This window comes from Protomyctophum bolini (genome assembly GCF_963924005.1).
Source record: "Protomyctophum bolini genome assembly, chromosome: 12".
NCBI lineage: Eukaryota > Metazoa > Chordata > Actinopteri > Myctophiformes > Myctophidae > Protomyctophum > Protomyctophum bolini.
The window spans coordinates 8,168,241-8,186,664 of NC_137873.1; the positions used below are offsets into that span (position 1 = coordinate 8,168,241).

The 18,424-nt window shown below is 44.2% G+C and overlaps 1 protein-coding gene across 1 annotated transcript in view; it reads left to right on the forward strand.

The window, feature by feature from the left end:
* astn1 (astrotactin 1) overlaps nucleotides 1–18,424 on the forward strand; it is a gene marked incomplete at both ends in the record, with an annotated part of 464,656 nt that overhangs the window by 386,900 nt on the left and 59,332 nt on the right. The window contains 2 exon segments of the mRNA XM_080778845.1: nucleotides 14,218–14,552; nucleotides 15,671–15,804. Coding sequence (XP_080634971.1) covers nucleotides 14,218–14,552; nucleotides 15,671–15,804 — 469 coding nt within the window.

The following is an 18,424-nucleotide window of genomic DNA, read 5'->3' on the forward strand; positions in this document are numbered from 1 at the left end:
CAATAGCTTATAAAGCATAGCATAATGCTAACACACCAAAAAGGGGTTCCCGCCCCAAAATGGGTTAAAGTCATGGTGACAGCGAGGTTATACTCTCCTCTCGACCATGAGGCAGAAACAATCTCCAGACCCTCTCTCTCCGTCTCTCCGAGACGACACGAGGCACACAGAGCGAAACAAATCCCTTTTTTGCGTGTGGTGTGTGTGTGTGTGTGCCTCTCTGCCTTTGTTGCTCATATTATCCTCTGTGCAATCACACACCGCGTCTCAGCTTGGCTTTGGGGAAACCGAGGGACACAAGATGATGGCATGCTTTTTATTTTGCCATTTTAGCTTTAGCCGCTGGATACGGAGGGGGGAGGTGGACTCGCCTCGACTCGCTGCCGCCGCGAATTATCGGCTACAAGCCGGGGTTACCTGGGATGGTTTCACTTCAATAGACACATGCGTGTGTGCGTGCGTGCGAGCGTGCGCTCGCACACACACACACACACACACACCCTCAGTGGTACAGACATTGCTTCAATACACATCTACACATCTGAGAAGAATCCGCCACACGGATTTTGTTTAAGCTTCCGCCATGTGTATTTCATTTTCAAGGCTTGGCTACAGAATGCATTATAATACACACACGCACACACGCACATGCGCACGCGCACACGCACGCACGCACGCACACACACACACACACACACACACACACACACACACACACACACACACACACACACACACACACACACACACACACACACTAAGAGCACGATTCACGCTAAAAACAAGATTTACAAAAATGTTTAGATTTTCATTATCGTGAGAACGATATGGCTTCCATTTTCGCATTGCAACTTTTCAGGGCTAGAAAGCCTGCCGTTTCTATTAGCTTGTATTCCCCATCGATGATGTCACTGGGAAGACGGTTTCTGAACTGCCCCACAGCCCTCCTATATGAGACACGGACCGAGTAGAAAATAATTGCGCCATTCTTTCCATGATCATTAGTGAAGGACCTATTATATGAAGGTATAGGTTGAAAAGTGGTGAAGTGGTCCTTTGAGTCTTTATGCGTTTCTGATTCAGTGGCTCTTTCTCAGTTATATCTGTCAGCTAAATGATGTGTGTGAAGTGAGGGACACTAATCATTGTTGTACAATATTATCATGACGGAAAAATATGCACTATAAGCCCATTTGTTCAGACACTATATGATGTAAAACTCTCCATTCGTTGTCACTGGGAATTTAAAGGGACATTTAGGAGCTTTAGAACACTTTCCTGGGGGTCTTTATGTGTGTAATATGTGGTTTTAGATATTTTAGATTGTATCAGTGAGCACAGTGTCTCTGATGTCATGGACACTTACTTCCTCTTACTCACTTACTTCCTGGACTACATGTGGTCTCAGTAAGACAGACCTCCCCTATCCACAAGGAGGAGCAGTGCACCAAAGTATTATGGGAATTGTAGTCCAGGAAGGAAGTGAGACCAGTGTCCATAACATCAGAGACACTGGGCTCACTGCTACAATCTAAAATATCTAAAACCACATATTACACACATAAATACCCCCATGAAAGTGTTCTAAAGCTTCTAAACGTCATTAACATAATATTGTTTTGCAAAAAGGGTGAAGTGTCCCTTTAAGCTTTGTGTATAGGACGGAAATCTCCACTAATAGCTGAATATAGGAGGGGCTAGAGTATAGAGTGCCCCTAACAAAAAGGGTCATGCATGATTTCCCCTGCTTTTATGTGCTATTAAACAATGCTGGTGTTGCCAATATGGACTCCTCTCCTCCACCACCAGTCAGTGAGGTCCAATAGCACCACCTAGTGGTGAAAGGCGGGGTATAACAGCCTCGATCATGTAAATCAATTCCAAAGCCTATAATAAAAAAGGAAACAAGGTTGGTATAATAATTATGCGTGCTGCATGCTATGGTGGTGGTTGGAGGAGGAGGAGGAGGTGGCTTTGATTCCAGAAGCACCAGTAGCAGGAACAGATGTGTCACCTTAACCCGTTCTGACCTGAGATCAGATTAAAAAAAACGTCTTCTACATCCTGACAGTGTTCCGTTCTGACCTGAGATCAGATTCTAAAAAACGTCTTCTACATCCTGACAGTTTTCCATTCTGACCTGAGATCAGATTCTAAAAAACGTCTTCTACATCCTGACAGTTTTCCGTTCTGACCTGAGATCAGATTCTAAAAACGTCTTCTACATCCAGACAGTTTTCTGAAAAAGCTATGTTTCTATGTCAGTGGTTCTTCGATTTTTCAAAAATAGCAGACCTACAAGCTCGTAGCGCGCCACTCGGTGGCGCGCTATGAGCTTGTAGATCTGCTATTTTTCCAATAGCTAAAGCATAACATAAAGGTGGTTCCCGCCCAGAATGGGTTAAGCATTCAGAAGTGCAGGGAGATGGAAAGGATAAACTCAACATTAAGTCCCTGTTATTTATTTCAGGTGGTTTAGAAAAGTGTGACGCCTCTTATTTCGGTCGACGCACAGACGAGGAGGTCGAACGTTTTGCCGTTTTATTGAAGAGCACTTTGACGCCACGGTGCTTTTATGGAGAGAGAGGAAGGAATCCATGCCTTTTATCGCTGCTGCTTTTGATGGATATCCATGACGGGGTTTTATTTTATTTTATATATATATAATTTTTATCCCACGATTATTTTTTTATTTTATTTTCGTAATGGTTTTTTTTTTGCGGCTTCCGCCTTTATTTTATATATTATTTTTTTATAGAGGGACAGACAGTAGGCTGACAGGAAATGGGGAGAGAGATGGGGGAGAAGTGACATGCAGTAAAGCGGACTGACCTCATGCTTCCTTATATGCATGAGGAGTCCAAGCTGCTTCTTTTTACCTGACAGGGGGGGGGGGAGTTCCCCGGTCGGACGTATAGCGCGTGGAAGGAACACGTTATTCCGACCAGTTCCTTTCCCATGCAGGAATGGACATTGAGATGGATATCCATGAGGAATGGACAGTACTAACAGACGAAAAACCGTTTAAGTCCACACTAATTATCCACAAGTAAGACACGCAAACGCGGGAAGCGAACGCAGCTCGTACATATTTGGGTTTTGGACGTATAGCTGCTTTGGGGACTCCTTATATGGTTATGGCTGAGTCATGGTGACGTAACAGCGGGACAGACACACAGACAGACATGATCTGCAGGGTCTCATAGTTAGTGCTCACTGCATTCGCAATCACTGCGTTCGCAATAATGTATAAATGATGGATAAGGGGTCAGGACAACGAGGCCTTTTCGTGCAGGGGTCAGGATAAAAAATTGGACTTAAACTGTTTATCGTCTGTGGTACTCTCTAGACGTCGGTGAATGCAGTGATTGTATAACGCTGTTGGACTTCGAGCATTGTCTGTACGGTTTTACTAAATCACTCCTCAAATTTAGCAACTCCTTCCGCAAAAGGGGTTATCGACGGGTGAGACAGTGACTCACTCGAGCATGTTTGAAACACATTTATTTAAACTCACACATTATTTTCAGTCAGTTTCAGCTAGTTTCACTTAGTGGCTAGCTAATCGACAGCTCCACAACACCCGTCAACAACAATGTCCATCGTCCTTCTGAACCGCAGCCAGTCGTCCTCGCATGCGCATATGAGCCTATCTTGCGCGTGACCACTACTGCCGACAGATGTCACTCTTACACCACTCAACTCAATACAAAATAAAAAAAAAAGAAAATAGAAAGCATAGCAAGAAAATGTTTATATTAAAAATGGGATAAAACCACACGGGTCAATTGTGTTTTCGGCATTGGAAATTTACCATTGGAGCTTTTGAAAGAAACATGAAACCTTGACATGAAAAAGTTTGAGGACCAAAAAAATGCTCCATGGAACATAGTTCCAGCAACTATACTTCCCCCTCCTTTTTTTATGTTGTATTTCATCTCTTTCTCTTTTTGCCACGTCCGTCCGTCCGTCTGTCCGACCTGGAGGGCCACAGGATGCTGACTCCTAGCCTCACTCCTCAGCACCCGAGGCCAATTGGTTTGGAGCAGATAGCTCTCAGGGTCTTAGAAGCTATAGAGGCCTCGATCTCCACCGATGACAGGTTCAGGGAGAGAGGGGTCAGCAGTGTCTTCTGGACTTATATCATGGATAGCTGTACAGCCCACGTTTGTTACAAACTTCAGCATTCACTTTAACCCATGTTGGGGCGAGAACCCTTTTTTGGTGTTAGCATTATGTCATGCTTTAGCTATTGGGAAAATAGCAGATCTACAAGCTCAGGCGCGCTATACGAGCTTGTTGGTCTGCTATTTTGGAAAGATCGAGGAACTGCACTGACATAGAAACATAGCTTTTTCAGAAAACTGTCAGGATGTAGAAGACTTTTTTTTTTTAAATCTGATCTCAGGTCAAATAGAGAAGCCCTCCTCCCACCACAGACAGGCATGATGGCAGAACAAGAGAGTTCGTGTGAGTGGGAGAGAGACGAGAGACAAGACCCGTCTCTCTCTCTCTCTCTCTCTCTCTCTCTCTCTCTCTCTCTTGCTGGTACCAGTGTAGATTTGAGTTTTTGTCACATACAGTCTCTTGAACAGATGTGTTTTGAGCTTGAATAGTATAGGGGACTGCATTGTTTTCAACGTGGGCGGCTCAAATATCAGCAATTTTATAGTGCTAACTGCAGTGCTTAAGTATTGTACAGTGACAACTAAAGTCTATTTAATGTTTATGTTGTCCTATTACTAAAAAAAAAGCTGGGCTGTTGCCTGAGTCCAGTGCATTCAATTTCTGCCAACTTCGGGGTACCAGGACCTTAATTGTCACTCTTTGACGATAGAAGTCTATGTGTAGACGAGCCACTGGACTGAATGAAGCCTGTTATAGCATTCTGTATAATGGTGGTAAGATGAAGAGTAGACAAATCAGGAAATTGCAGGACTTCATGGTCAGGATTCAAACATCACTGCCTCCGAGTCTCCCTTCATCAATGCTTCACACACACTTATATTGACAGGCAATGGTGTCCACATCGGTAACAACAGATAGACAGACACATCCCCTACATGGACATGGGTCTTGTTTAGGTACCGACAGATGGTCATTCAACAAATCCAGTGGCGGCCTTATATATGTTTCAATCTTTTCAATTGAAACGGGCCTCGAGTCTCCAGGGGCCTCCCCAAAAAAAGAAATAGTAGTAGTAGTAGTAGTAGTATTATAGTGTGTTGTTTGGCTGTAACTGTTCCCACTTCCCAGTGTGTGCACTCACTGCACTAGCAGCGCTGACGGTTGCGATTGCATCATTGTATAGCCTATAATGCTGCCTTCCAGTTATACCTTGAAGTAAAACATTGTTTAATCAAGCAAGCTGCTTTTGTGTATTTTCTACTTGGCTGTGTAATATGCTGTTCATGCTTTGAAGTCCGATAATAATACACACTGACAAAAAAAAAAGGTGTTATAGGTGCCGTCTAGTTTGGGTTATTTGTAACTATAGTTTTGGGTGAGTGCGGTTGCATGAGTCGCTGTCTATAATGAGTTTAACAGGTGTTGTACTCAATTAATCAATACTATAGTGTATATGTTTTACCACCACAATAAGCCCCATGAAGTGAACGGAGATGTGGTAACTGTCTTACTCTATGGCTCTGTGTTTTCTCCCCCACGGAAACTTTCTTTATTTGACCAATCCTACAACACTCCTTTCATTCACAGAGACTGTTTGCGTCAACGTCATTCCCCCGGGGCGGTGTGTGTACAGTATGCACTGCCACATTTCCCGTATACTTCCGTTTTAGATGTACTCAAACGTCTATAACCTGTACAGTATATATGAGTTAAATGTATAAGGGTCCATGTGGTTATACCAACTCTCCATCATTTAGCTGTATATGGGGGAATACTGGAGAACTCGGGTCGCCGACTCTTCTTCATCTTTGCCGAGATTTCTTCCCCTTTCGCCGACTCTTCGTCACTTTCCGGTCCGAGTTCTGTCTGAGAACTCGGACGGAAAGTGACGAAGAGTCGCCGAAACGGGAAGAAATCTCGGCACTGGAGCGCGCATCTAGCTACTGTTTTATTTTATTATTTAAGACATTGTTTCCTTCTCTCAGTCCCTGTCGCAGGGTAAACAAAACGTCATATAGCACATGGCTAATTGTACCGTGCCAGGGAGGAGGAGGAGGCGGAGCGGCTGTAACTTTCTCCAGGCCAATAATGGATTTAATCATTCCAAATAGGTCTCCATTCATTGCTACGGTCGACATGCTCGTCTTGACTAACGCAAGCGCAAAGCAAAGCTATTGCTATTAAGTTGAAGTGAATGCGCAAGATTTGCGACATTGAGGGGGGCAGAAAACTGAGCGCTCGAGCACTGTTCATGCAGCCTGGAGTTCAGAGGAGTGGGACTAGCTGGAGTTTGATAGTTGAGATTGTAGAGCTTGTAGATCTGTCTGTTTTTGCAGCTCCGGTGTCAGGGTAACAATAAGAAAAAATTATAGGCAGAGATGAAGTGAAGTTGAACAGCCAAGCAGCAGCAAGCTACGCTACGCTAAGCTAACATCACCACCACCATGGCTGGTGTTGTGTTAGCTTAGCAGCTAAGCCTTAGCTTCTTGCAATGCTATAGCGTTCTCACTGCGGTCTCACGGTGCAGGCACTGTGGGCTGCTGCTTGGAGAGGAGAGGCTACAGGCGGCTCAGCGGCTGCTATGACCAAATTGATTGTGTGCAACATGACAACTGTTTTAAAGTATTGTACAGTGACAACTCCCGTTGACTTTCATTCCCGTCCCGATCACGGGATTAATAGTGCCCCGAAACGTGGAGAATATTCGGCAGAATCTGAAGAAGAGTCGTCGCGCGGCGAGTCTGCCGAATATTCTCCACGGTTTGCCGACTTGTCTTGAGAAGTCGGCAAAAAGGGTAAATCCGCCGAGTGTTCTTGTTACCATATGGGGACCACCCGGGATCCCCCTCAAGGACCACTGGTGGTCCCCGGACCACTGGTTGAATGACAACACTACTGTTCTATAGATGCCTGGTGTGATAAGATACAGCACGCACGCATGCGCACACACACACACACACACACACACACACACACACACACACACACACACACACACACACACACACGCACACGCACACACACACACACACACGCACAGATGCCCGGAGTGATAAGATACAGTATAATAAAGCTTTACTGGTCCCTGTGGGGGGATTCAGGCGTCACAGATGCACTGCACTGCAGTACGTCCACACACACACACACACACACACACACACACACACGCACAGACACGCACGCACACGCACACGCGCTCGCGCACACGCACACAGATATATATATATAGACGAGCAGAGAGAGAAAAGTAAAAATGTAATAAAGATGAAAGTATGAAATGAAAAACAACTGTAATAAAAGGTAGACTTTATACTGTATAAGTCAGACCTGTAGCCATAAAAAAGCATCCCAACTGGACCCTTAAACAGGTCCATAACTGTACAGAGTTATGGGGGTCCTTGAGATTAAAGCAGCTTTTGAGAGGCTCTTGATCTACAGGAATATAAATGAAACCGATCCATTACTAATTGTTAAAGTGCAGTTAACCCGTTCTGAACGGGATCCCATTTTGGTGTCGGCGTCATGTCATGCTTTAGCTATTGAAAAACAGCAGATCTACAAGCTCGTAGCGCGCCACCGAGTGGGTCTGCTATTTTTGAAAAATCGAAGAACGACTGACATTTTTTAGAATCTGATCTCAGGTCAGAATGGGTTAATCATCAGACCAGTGTGTGTCCGCAGTGGAAACCTCGTATGAATCTGATCTCAGGTCAGAATGGGTTAAGGCCGTGAAGGGCCCGTACCACACTAACTGTTATCATTCGCCTTCACCTGCTGTCACCGCTGTATAGTTGTGTTTTTAAAACTATTTATTTATACTTTCTTTTATCGCCACTGTCGGGCAGAAACCTCTTATTTCCATATTCTAACTTTTTGCCGTTTTTTTTTGTGTAAATGACGGTGTCACACAAAAGCTGTGCTTTTGAATTTGAAACCAGCAAGCGACAGTAAATGGTAAATGGTGCATTTATATAGCGCCTTTATCCAAGGCGCCTTATATAGAGTGTGCATTACATTCACCCATACATTCACACACACATTCACACACCGCGGAAACCATGCAAGGGCACCAACCAGCACATCAGGAGCAATTAGGGGGTTCAGTGTCTTGCTCAAGGACACTTCCACACTAACTCTGGGGGAGCCAGTTCGAACTGGCAACCTTGCGGTTACCATCCAGCCACTCTAGCACACCGCGCAGCGCGACCCGTGGCGGTGGCTCTCTCTCTCTCTCTCTCTCTCTCTCTCTCTCTCTCTCTCTCTCTCTTTCTCTCTCTCTCTCCCACGACGTTAAAGTTACACCTATTTCCTGTTAATAATGCATGGGTAAAATGTGCAGCACCAGCATTGGGAGGTAAATGGGAGACACTTTATTGTGAAGGGACGACACTTTGTCACTCACTTTATCCATGGCAGTTTGAATGTATCTCGGAAGCACTCACGCACCTGGAGGCGTGGTGGTAAATGCTCTTTGGCCACTCAGAATAGCCAAAATGGCATTGATCACGCCAGGTCTTAAGTTAACTAATAATACCTGGTACTTAAGACACGCAAAATACAGCCCTAAAGTCCAGTTCACCTACACACAGAGCCACACATGCACAATTTCATCTAGCATTGCCTTCTGTCTCTGTGCGTGCGTGCGTATGTGTGTGCGTGTGAGCGGTCACCGTTCCACAGCTCTTAGCTGCATCATATTTCATCACAAGGAGCCTCTCCTCCTCATTCCCTAATTGGTGCTTGAGCTTTAAAAGGCCTGTGTTGTGTTTGCTCACCGATTGAGCTGAGCTCTCTCTCTCCCCTGGAATAACCCGGCCGTCTACATAAAGGAAAGACAATTACAAAGTTTAGCCTTAAACACACCTAATTCTATTCTTTTTTTTAATCCTCTCTCTCTCTCTTAGCAATTACTGTACCTGCACTACAGTACTCCACTGTATACGCTGCGGCACTATGACGAAATAAACCCATAAAATGTAACCACGTGTTGTATACATTCCCTAAGTCAGTGCACCCCAAACCTTTTCATGTCAAGGACCCCCAAATGGACATTCATATTAGCCCGCAGACCCCCATTTGAGGAGATTATGCCATGGGGGACCCCCATAAGACAATAGTTTTATGGCTCTAGCAGTGATTCTCAACTATTTTGACCCCCAGTTTGACATGTAATATAGGCTACGGAGTACGGACCCCCATTTAATGGCATTTCTATCTCTATAGGACCTCCATTTATATTGTAAAATCTATGTTGATTTGACTCTTGAGAGTGTACAAATGCGACCAAATGGACACTTTAGGGTCAATTTGGTCCCATTTGTATACACTCAGAGTTACAGACCCATAAGGGTCTATTTGGTTCCTATATATCTATATATCATCTAGCTAGGGACCCCCTGGAACTCCCTCGAGGACCCCTGGGGGTCCTAGAAGGAGGCAGGCAGAGAACTGGGGACTATAGCAAAACAATGGAGGGGAATGAATAAATAAATATATGTGATAACCTGCCAACCTGGTGCATATACACTCATCCCTCGGCTCATAGATTCCTCTATATATCCATATCATGGATCGCAGACACATATTATATTCAAATCCCTGCAGTGAAACGAAATCTCAGCCGTGTTGTGATATATCAGCCGTGGCAGTTTTTTATTTATTTATGATCTTGCTAGGTCTTCTTTATATTGCTATATAATTATACCACTCCCCTGGCAGTGTATACGCAGATGCAGGCCTCATGTGTGCAATCGAGAAGACTGAGAATAATGAAGTCTGGAGTCCCACTCGTTATAGAGAAAAAAAACAATAATAAAAGCTATGGCGGAGGGGGGGAATAATAATGCGATATAGCCTCGGTCTCAGTTTGCTCCGTAACGGCATTCGATACCTGGCGTGGCATCGACAGAGCACTTAACCCATTCTGACCTGAGATCAGATTCATACGAGGTTTCCACTGGACACACACTGGTCTGATTATAACCCATTCTGACCTGAGATCAGATTCTAAAAAAATGTCAGTCGTTCTTCGATTTTTCAAAAAATAGCAGACCTATACAAGCTATGAGCTTGTAGATCTGCTATGTTTCAATAGCTAAAGCGTAACATGATGCTATAACACCAAAATGGGTTCCCGTTCAGAATGGGTTAAGAGCCCAGGACTCTGTATACCTAAAACATTTCAAGTCAGTCGGAAACCGAGATCAACTTTCTCGTACCGCGATTGATTTTGAATTTGGTAACTCTTTGGTGAGCGCACTCAGCACATCGATAATTATATATAGGTTTTCCAACTTAACCCATTCTGGGCAGGAAACCCTTTTGGTGTTTCAAGCATTCTGTTATACTTTAGCTATTGAAAAATAGCAGATCTACAAGCTCGTAGCGCGCCACCTATAGGTTTTCCAATTTAACCCATTTTGGGCGGGAACCCCTTTTGGTGTTTCAAGCATTCTGTTATACTTTAGCGCATAGAAACATAGCTTTTTCAGATTTTTTTTAGAATCTGATCTCAGGTCAGAATGGAAAACTGTCAGGATGTAGAAGACATTTTTTAGAATCTGATCTCAGGTCAGAATGGAAAACTGTCAGGATGTAGAAGACATTTTTTTTAATCTGATCTCAGGTCAGAATTGAAAACTGTCAGGATGTAGAAGACATTTTTAGAATCTGATCTCAGGTCAGAATGGGTTAAGCGAAGTTGACAGCAGGGAGAGAAACAGATGGAGCCTCAGCCAGGCCAATTGTGTGTGACCCTATACTATACGCACTAGTTCCTTTTGGAAAAGAGTAACATATTTAGTAATACTATTACTCAAACTGGAAAATAATTAGTTGTATTACTAGCTACATGGGACAAAATAATAATATTACTTATTTATACTTTAATCCATTTTGACCTGAGATCAGTTTCTAAAAATGTCTTAACTAAATACTGACAGTTTCAGCTATTAGCTATTTAGCAGTCGTACGATTTTTTCAAAAATAGCAACCTATACAAGCTCATTGTAATGAATAGGGACTCAATTTCCCTCAAGGACGCTGAAGAAGGCAACTTGTTTGTCAAAACGATGAAACAATGAAAGCATTTTTGGCATCGGGGGGGTTGTGTGCGACCTCTCCTTTCTGTTTTTAAAGGACCCCCAAATTGACATGTATTTGGCCACGCGGACCTTATTCCACTGTCAATAGTTTGTGCCAGAGTACAAGATGTGTTGTTAATTATATTCAGTCTTTTTTTCAATATTCTTTTTTGGAAAATGGTGGCTTTATACTTCTAGTCATGATGTTAGTATTGAGAGCTTGTGGTTGTGGTGGTGGCACTATAGGCTTCAGGGCACAGTGTAATGTGTTTGGAACCCAGAGGGTGCAAAGCACAGAGTCACAGACTCCCAGAGTCACAGACTCCCAGAGTCACAGACTCACAGAGTCAGAGACTCACAGAGTCACAGACTCACAGGCAGGATTCTGTTTGGAACCCAGAGGGTGCAAAGCACAGACTCACAGAGTCACAGACTCACAGAGTCACAGACTCACAGAGTCACAGACTCACAGAGTCACAGAGTCAAAGACTCCCAGAGTCACAGACTCACAGGCAGGATTCTGTTTGGAACCCAGAGCGTGCAAAGCACAGACTCACAGACTCACAGAGTCACAGACTCACAGGGCTGTATTTTGCTAAACTAAAGACCTGGAGGCGTGACCAATGCTCTTTGGCCACTCAGAATAGCCAAATGGCATTGATCACGCCTCCAGGTCTTTAGTTTACTCAAGTTAGGTAATAAGACCTTGTACTTAAGACACGCAAAATACAGCCCACAGACTCACAGAGTCAAAGACTCACAGAGTCACAGAGTCAAAGACTCCCAGAGTCACAGACTCACAGGCAGGATTCTGTTTGGAACCCAGAGCGTGCAAAGCACAGACTCACAGACTCACAGAGTCACAGACTCACAGGGCTGTATTTTGCTAAACTAAAGACCTGGAGGCGTGACCAATGCTCTTTGGCCACTCAGAATAGCCAAATGGCATTGATCACGCCTCCAGGTCTTTAGTTTACTCAAGTTAAAAGTTTACTCAAGTCAAAAGACTCCCAGAGTCACAGACAGGATTCTGTTTGGAACCCAGAGGGTGCAAAGCACAGACTCACATAGTCACAGAGTCACAGAGTCACAGACTTACAGACTTACAGACTCACAGAGTCACAGACTCCCAGAGTCACAGACTCACAGAGTCACAGAGTCAAAGACTCCCAGAGTCACAGACTCACAGGCAGGATTATGTTTGGAACCCAGAGGGTTCAAAGCACAGACTCACAGACTCACAGACTCACAGAGTCAAAGACTCCCAGAGTCACAGACTCACAGGCAGGATTCTGTTTGGAACCCAGAGGTTGCAAACAGAGTCACAGGGCTGTATTTTGCGTGTCTTATATGTACCAGGTCTTATTACTTAACTTAAGACCTGGAGACATGGTCAATGCTCTTTGGCCAAATGGCATTGATCACGCCTCCATGTTCTTAAGTTATAAGTAATAAGACCTGGTACATAAGACACGCAAAATACAGCCCACAGAGTCACATGAGGCAGGATTCTCTGCCGTTCAAATGTTTATTCAGAAATCCTCCAGTGGAGCCGAGCGGTACGGAGCTGCTGGGACGGAACGGAACAGAGCAGGTCAACAGGCAGAGATTCTGGTCCTTGAGGCAGATTCTCATCCAGGTTTGGGTTGAATAGAAGGTCACACTGCAGCACGAGTATTTATATTATATTAACAGAAAACACACTGTATAGAGTCTGTCTGTCTGTCTGTCTGTCTGTCTGTCTTCATCAGGGCCCTGATGAAGACCTGTTAGGTCGAAAAACATGTTGGTAGTTGCCTTTTTTTAACAGCAATGTCCGTGACTATGTGTTGTTCATGCACCTATGTGACGTTAATGAGCACCAGTATGTACCAGTAGGGGCCAGTAGGGGTGCTGTAGTACTGCACTGTTGCCTGCTAATGAGAGAGAGAGAGAGAAAGAGAGGAGGAGGGGGGGGGGGGGGGGGGGGGGGAGAGAGAGAGGGGAGTTGCACCACTCGGTTCACACGGGTGTGATTTTTAAATTAATAAAAGCGTTCCTCATTTTTTAACTTAGACGTAGATAAAAAGAGAAGGACCCGGGCGGATCCTTCTCTTTTTATCTATGTCTTGATCCGTGTGAGCACCTTATTATCTCATGAATATAAAGAGAAATTACTTTAGATAGTTTATACCAAAGGGCATCCCTCCAGACTGTATCAAATGCCTTACTGTAGTCTATAAAGGAACAGAACAGTCTCTTCTTTTTAAAGCAAAATAATTCAACAATGTGCTTCAGGAGGAAAATATGGTCACTGGTGGAGTAATTATTTCTAAAGCCTGCCTGGGTTTCCCTCAAGATAGAATTGTCAAATCGAACAAATCTCAAATCGAACATCGAACGTGTGTGACAAATCGAACAAATCGAACAAATTCAAATCTCACAAATCTCAAATCGAACAAAATCTCAAATCGAACAAATCTCAAATTGAACAAATCGAATCGAACAAATCTCAAATCGAACAAATCTCAAATCGAACAAATCTCAAATTGAACAAATCTCAAATTGAACAAAATCTCAAATCGAACAAATCTCAAATCGAACAAATCTCACTGCGGTAACGTGTGTGACAAATCTCACAAATCTCATTGTGAGATAGACGTCACATTGTAGGCTCTAAAGAACCAAATGACGTCACATTGTAGGCTCTACAGAACCAAATGACGTCACATTGTAGGCTCTACAGAACCAAATGACGTCACATTGTAGGCTCTACAGAACCAAATGACGTCACATTGTAGGCTCTACAGAACCAAATGACGTCACATTGTAGGCTCTACAGAACCAAATGACGTCACATTGTAGGCTATACAGCGCCAAATGACGTCACATTGTATCTCTACAGAGCCGAACCGACTTTTATTCGGCTCTAAAATAGGAGTATGAATCGGCCCCTAGAGTCGACGAAACCAACCCTTGCGTGACACTCTCCTCAAACCGTCTTCTCTTCTTTCTCTCTCGTTCTCAGGCAACTCTCCGTCGGAGGAGTCGGAGGAGCGCGACAAGGAGCCGCGCACGCTCACCTACCCGGCCTACATCGCCAGCCTGCTGGACACGGGCGCCAAGCGCCTGGCGGCCGGCGTGCGCATGGACTGCTCCAGCCAGGGCCAGTGCCCGCGCTCCTGCCACCTGTGCCACATGAGCCCCGGGGTGGGCGTTGGCGGCGGGGGTGGCGGTGGTGGTGGTGGTGGCGTTGGCGGGGGCGCCACCCAGGGAGGGAGGCAGCAGTCGGAGCCCGTCCTGCTCCAGATCACCAAGGCGGCGCCCATCTACGAACTGGTGTCCAATAACGAGACCTACCAGGTATATATACGCCTGGGACAAAATGTATTGTGCTTATCCCATTTAAGGCCTGACGTCGAAATTAAAAAAGAAAAACATCTTCTAAATCCTTTCAGTTTTCTGAGATAAATATTTTTTACGATTTTTTTCAAAAATAGCAGATCTACAAGCTCGTAGAGTGGTGCGCTCTGAGCTTGTAGATCTGCTATTTTTCCAATAGCTGAATTATAATGTTTAAAACACCAAAAGGTGTTCCGCCCCAAAATTTGGTTAATTTACTGTCCAACTATATGTGGCTATAACGCTAAGTTATGGTGATGAACTGAAGTATGATAGCTCTTTTGGTTTTTATAGGTAGACTATGAAGTACTTATTTATTCTAAAACTTTTTTTTTAATGCTGACCCATCATCATCATCATCATCCTCAATCTTTATCCAATTTAGAACTGATTAAAAGCCTATATATCGTGTGGTCATTTTTTTAGATGTTCGTCACTGTCTTCCTGGCAGAAACCAGTTCTTTGTAAATTAAAGGTTTCGTGACATTCATTTTCATTTATTTTTTATTTTTCGTTATTCTAGGTTTTTATGACCTCAGTTATACACCCAAACAACATGAACTTTGAACATTCAGTGGATTTTCTGTGGCACGCACGCACATATGCACGCACACACATACACACGCACACGCACGCACGCACCTTGGTTTGTTTGATGTTGGACGGAGCCAGTGCATTCCACTTTCATTTCAGAGCGACTTTGAAAATCAATTTGCAAGTTGAAACGTGCCTCAGATAGGTAATGCTATATAGACCAAGGAGTGTCGATTGATTTAAAAAAAGTAGAACAGAAATTAGGAAATGAAACCTGGAGCTGAATGTAGAGTGCCCGTGACTTATGGAGCATGCTGCTACTCTGTAACATTGACTCAATTATCCAAGTTATTCCAGTTTGAAATGAATTGTACAGAACTCTCTCGCTTTCCGATTTCTCGCTTTCTGATTTCTCGCTTTCCGATTTCTCGCCTTCCGATTTCTCACTTTCCGATTTCTTGCTTTCTCGCTTTCCGATTTCTCGCTTTCCGATTTCCGATTTCCGATTTGTTGGGTGAACTACTCTCTCTCTTTATCCCCCCCAGGCCCTGCAGGAGGCGATGATGAGCATGTTGTGGTGTTCGGGGAAAGGTGACGTCATCGATGACTGGTGTCGCTGTGACTCCAGTGCCTTCGGCTCGGACGGCCTGCCCACCTGCGCCCCCCTGCCCCAACCCATGTTAGTGGTAGTCTCTCTCTCTCTCTCTCTCTCTCTCTCTCTCTCTCTCTCTCTCTCTCTCTCTCTCTCTCTCTCTCCACAAATACATGTTAAAGGGGGAGTGTCCCGGCCCGAGATTAACATTGCTGATAAGGTACATCACGTGGTCTGAATGAAAACGGTTTCAAACGACACGTGACTATATCTCAGGCTCTGACGTGACCTAGCATCTAGGCGAGCTGAGTGGCTAGCGCACTAAAGGCTACTAGTTTTGAGGTCACTTTTTGCGTCATACTGGGTGGAAGTATCATCAAAAAAAAAAGAAATTGCTCGAAAATCTTCGTTAGAATGATATTGAGTTGACGTGTAAGTTTTAGCGTAAAATGTTGCATAATCGCAATTTCGCACTCGGACTTCCAGAGAGCTGGGATGCAGCCCCGCTCACGGCCGTTTGTCCCCTCTCACCGCCGGGGCACAGAGAGCTGGGATGCAGCCCCTCTCACGGCCGTTTGTCCCCTCTCACCGCCGGGGCACAGAGCCTATTCTGTTCATGCAGGCTGTTTCATTGCCTATATGTCCGATTGTCCGTCATGAGTGACTATACTCGTCGCCATAATATAAATATGAAATGGGAATATTTAGGTCAAATTGCTGATTGATTTTGAACATGCATTAACAATAGCCCCGAGAAGATAAGAACACAAGACGGACAACATGCATTTATTTATTCCAAGTTTATTCATTACAGTCAAGTCAAGCCGATCCCTCTCTGCCCTGTCCTTGGAATTGACGTCGGCTATGGCTAAGACTGTCTACAGAATTCATGAGTGAAAAACATTGTATGGGTAATTGGGTATTATGAGGGCCCTCTCTCTCTCTCTCTCTCTCTCAATTCAATTCAATTCAATTCAACAGGCTTTATTGGCATGACGTTTTACAAGTGTTGCCAAAGCACAATCACAGATATTACAAATAACAACATAATATCAATGACATGAAAAAATAAACTCTCTCTCTCTCTCACACACACACCGCGTCTCGCCGTCTTGCAGTTGCAATGGATGACGGATAGAGCCGATGCTCTTGGTAAATAAACAACTCTTCGCGTTCACAACAGCTATACACAGGCTAAAACATATCGATATAATCAACTTGGTATGATTGCTCAGATGCCCCGCGCACTTTACCCGCGCACAGAATCTGTGCCTTTCAATTCAATTCAAAGGGCTTTATTGGCATGAGAAAACATACGTTTACATTGCCAAAGCAGAAAGAACAATACAGCAATACAATCAAAACAAAAATGATGTACTTTGAAGGTCAGAATCTTCAATAGATCAACTTCTATGTACCAAGATCACTCGATGCAGGTATAGTGCAGGAATATACACAATGATTAGTCTTTATCTCCATAGAAAAGTAAGGGCTTACAGCACACATTTTCTTTGTACAGTATTTCACAAAGCCCACGTTGGAACAGATATTATACTCTTACTAGATCAAGTGGGGTGACGTTCATTTTAATACCAAATGGATTATATCGATATGTTTTAGCCTGTGTATAGCTGTTGTGAACGCGAAGAGTTGTGTTTATTATTTACAAAGCTTTGTCAAATTGTCACCCATGCGATAATCGGCCATGCCTCCCTGAACCTGTGTGTGTGTGTGTGTGTGTGTGTGTGTGTGTGTGAGAGAGAGAGAGAGAGAGAGAGAGAGAGACCGCCCCCCCATATCGGTGTGTGAGAGAGAGAGAGAGAGAGAGAGAGAGTGTGTGTGTGTGTACTGTGTGTGTGTGTGTGTGTGTGTGTGTGTGTGTGTGTGTGAGAGAGAGAGAGAGAGGAGAGAGAGAGAGAGAGGGCTCAGGTTAGCCTGGCGCAGTGCCGCTAGACAGGCAGACCAGTGGTAAACTGGCTGTGAAGCTCCAGGGCTCCGGGCTCAGCACTTAGCCGTGGTTGAGCGCATGGGGAGCGGGGGAGACAGATAGACAAGATAGGTACGATGGAACCCGTCACGCGAAATTGCGATTATGCAACAGTTTACGCTAAAACTTAAACGTCAACTCAATATCATTCTAACGAAGATTTTCGAGCAAAAAAATATTTTTTACACCAAACTTTCACCCAGCTATGAAGCTAAAAGTGACCTCAAAACCACTAGCATGAGTTGATAGCCACCAGGAACGCTAACTCGCAGAGCCCAGAGCCGCTCTGCCATTTAGCCCAGATACAAGATCAATTTCATTGGTCAAATTGAGCTGGCCCGTACGTACGTCACAATCTAGATGCTAGTTTTAATAGCCTTAATAGCTTCCCGAGGGGCGTGTCAGTCCCGCTTTAAGAATGGATTAGTGTCAAATTAATTGGGACGGTGATGATGATCAATTAACTTACCAATCTTCTAAAAGTGTACCATGTAGAAGTGGGCGAAGTAATTTGGGAAATGTATATCCTGTTTCCACCCCACATTATTTAGGACAATTGGAACCAAATGGACCCTTGTTTACCACTCTAGTTTACAGTAAAAAAACAAGCCCAAATTGATTAAATCAATTCATTACCAGCTGCATTATTATTATCTGTGGGTCTGCTGCTGACGTTATGCCACTTTTTAGCTGCGCTCCGCTGTTATGCTCAAATTAGTG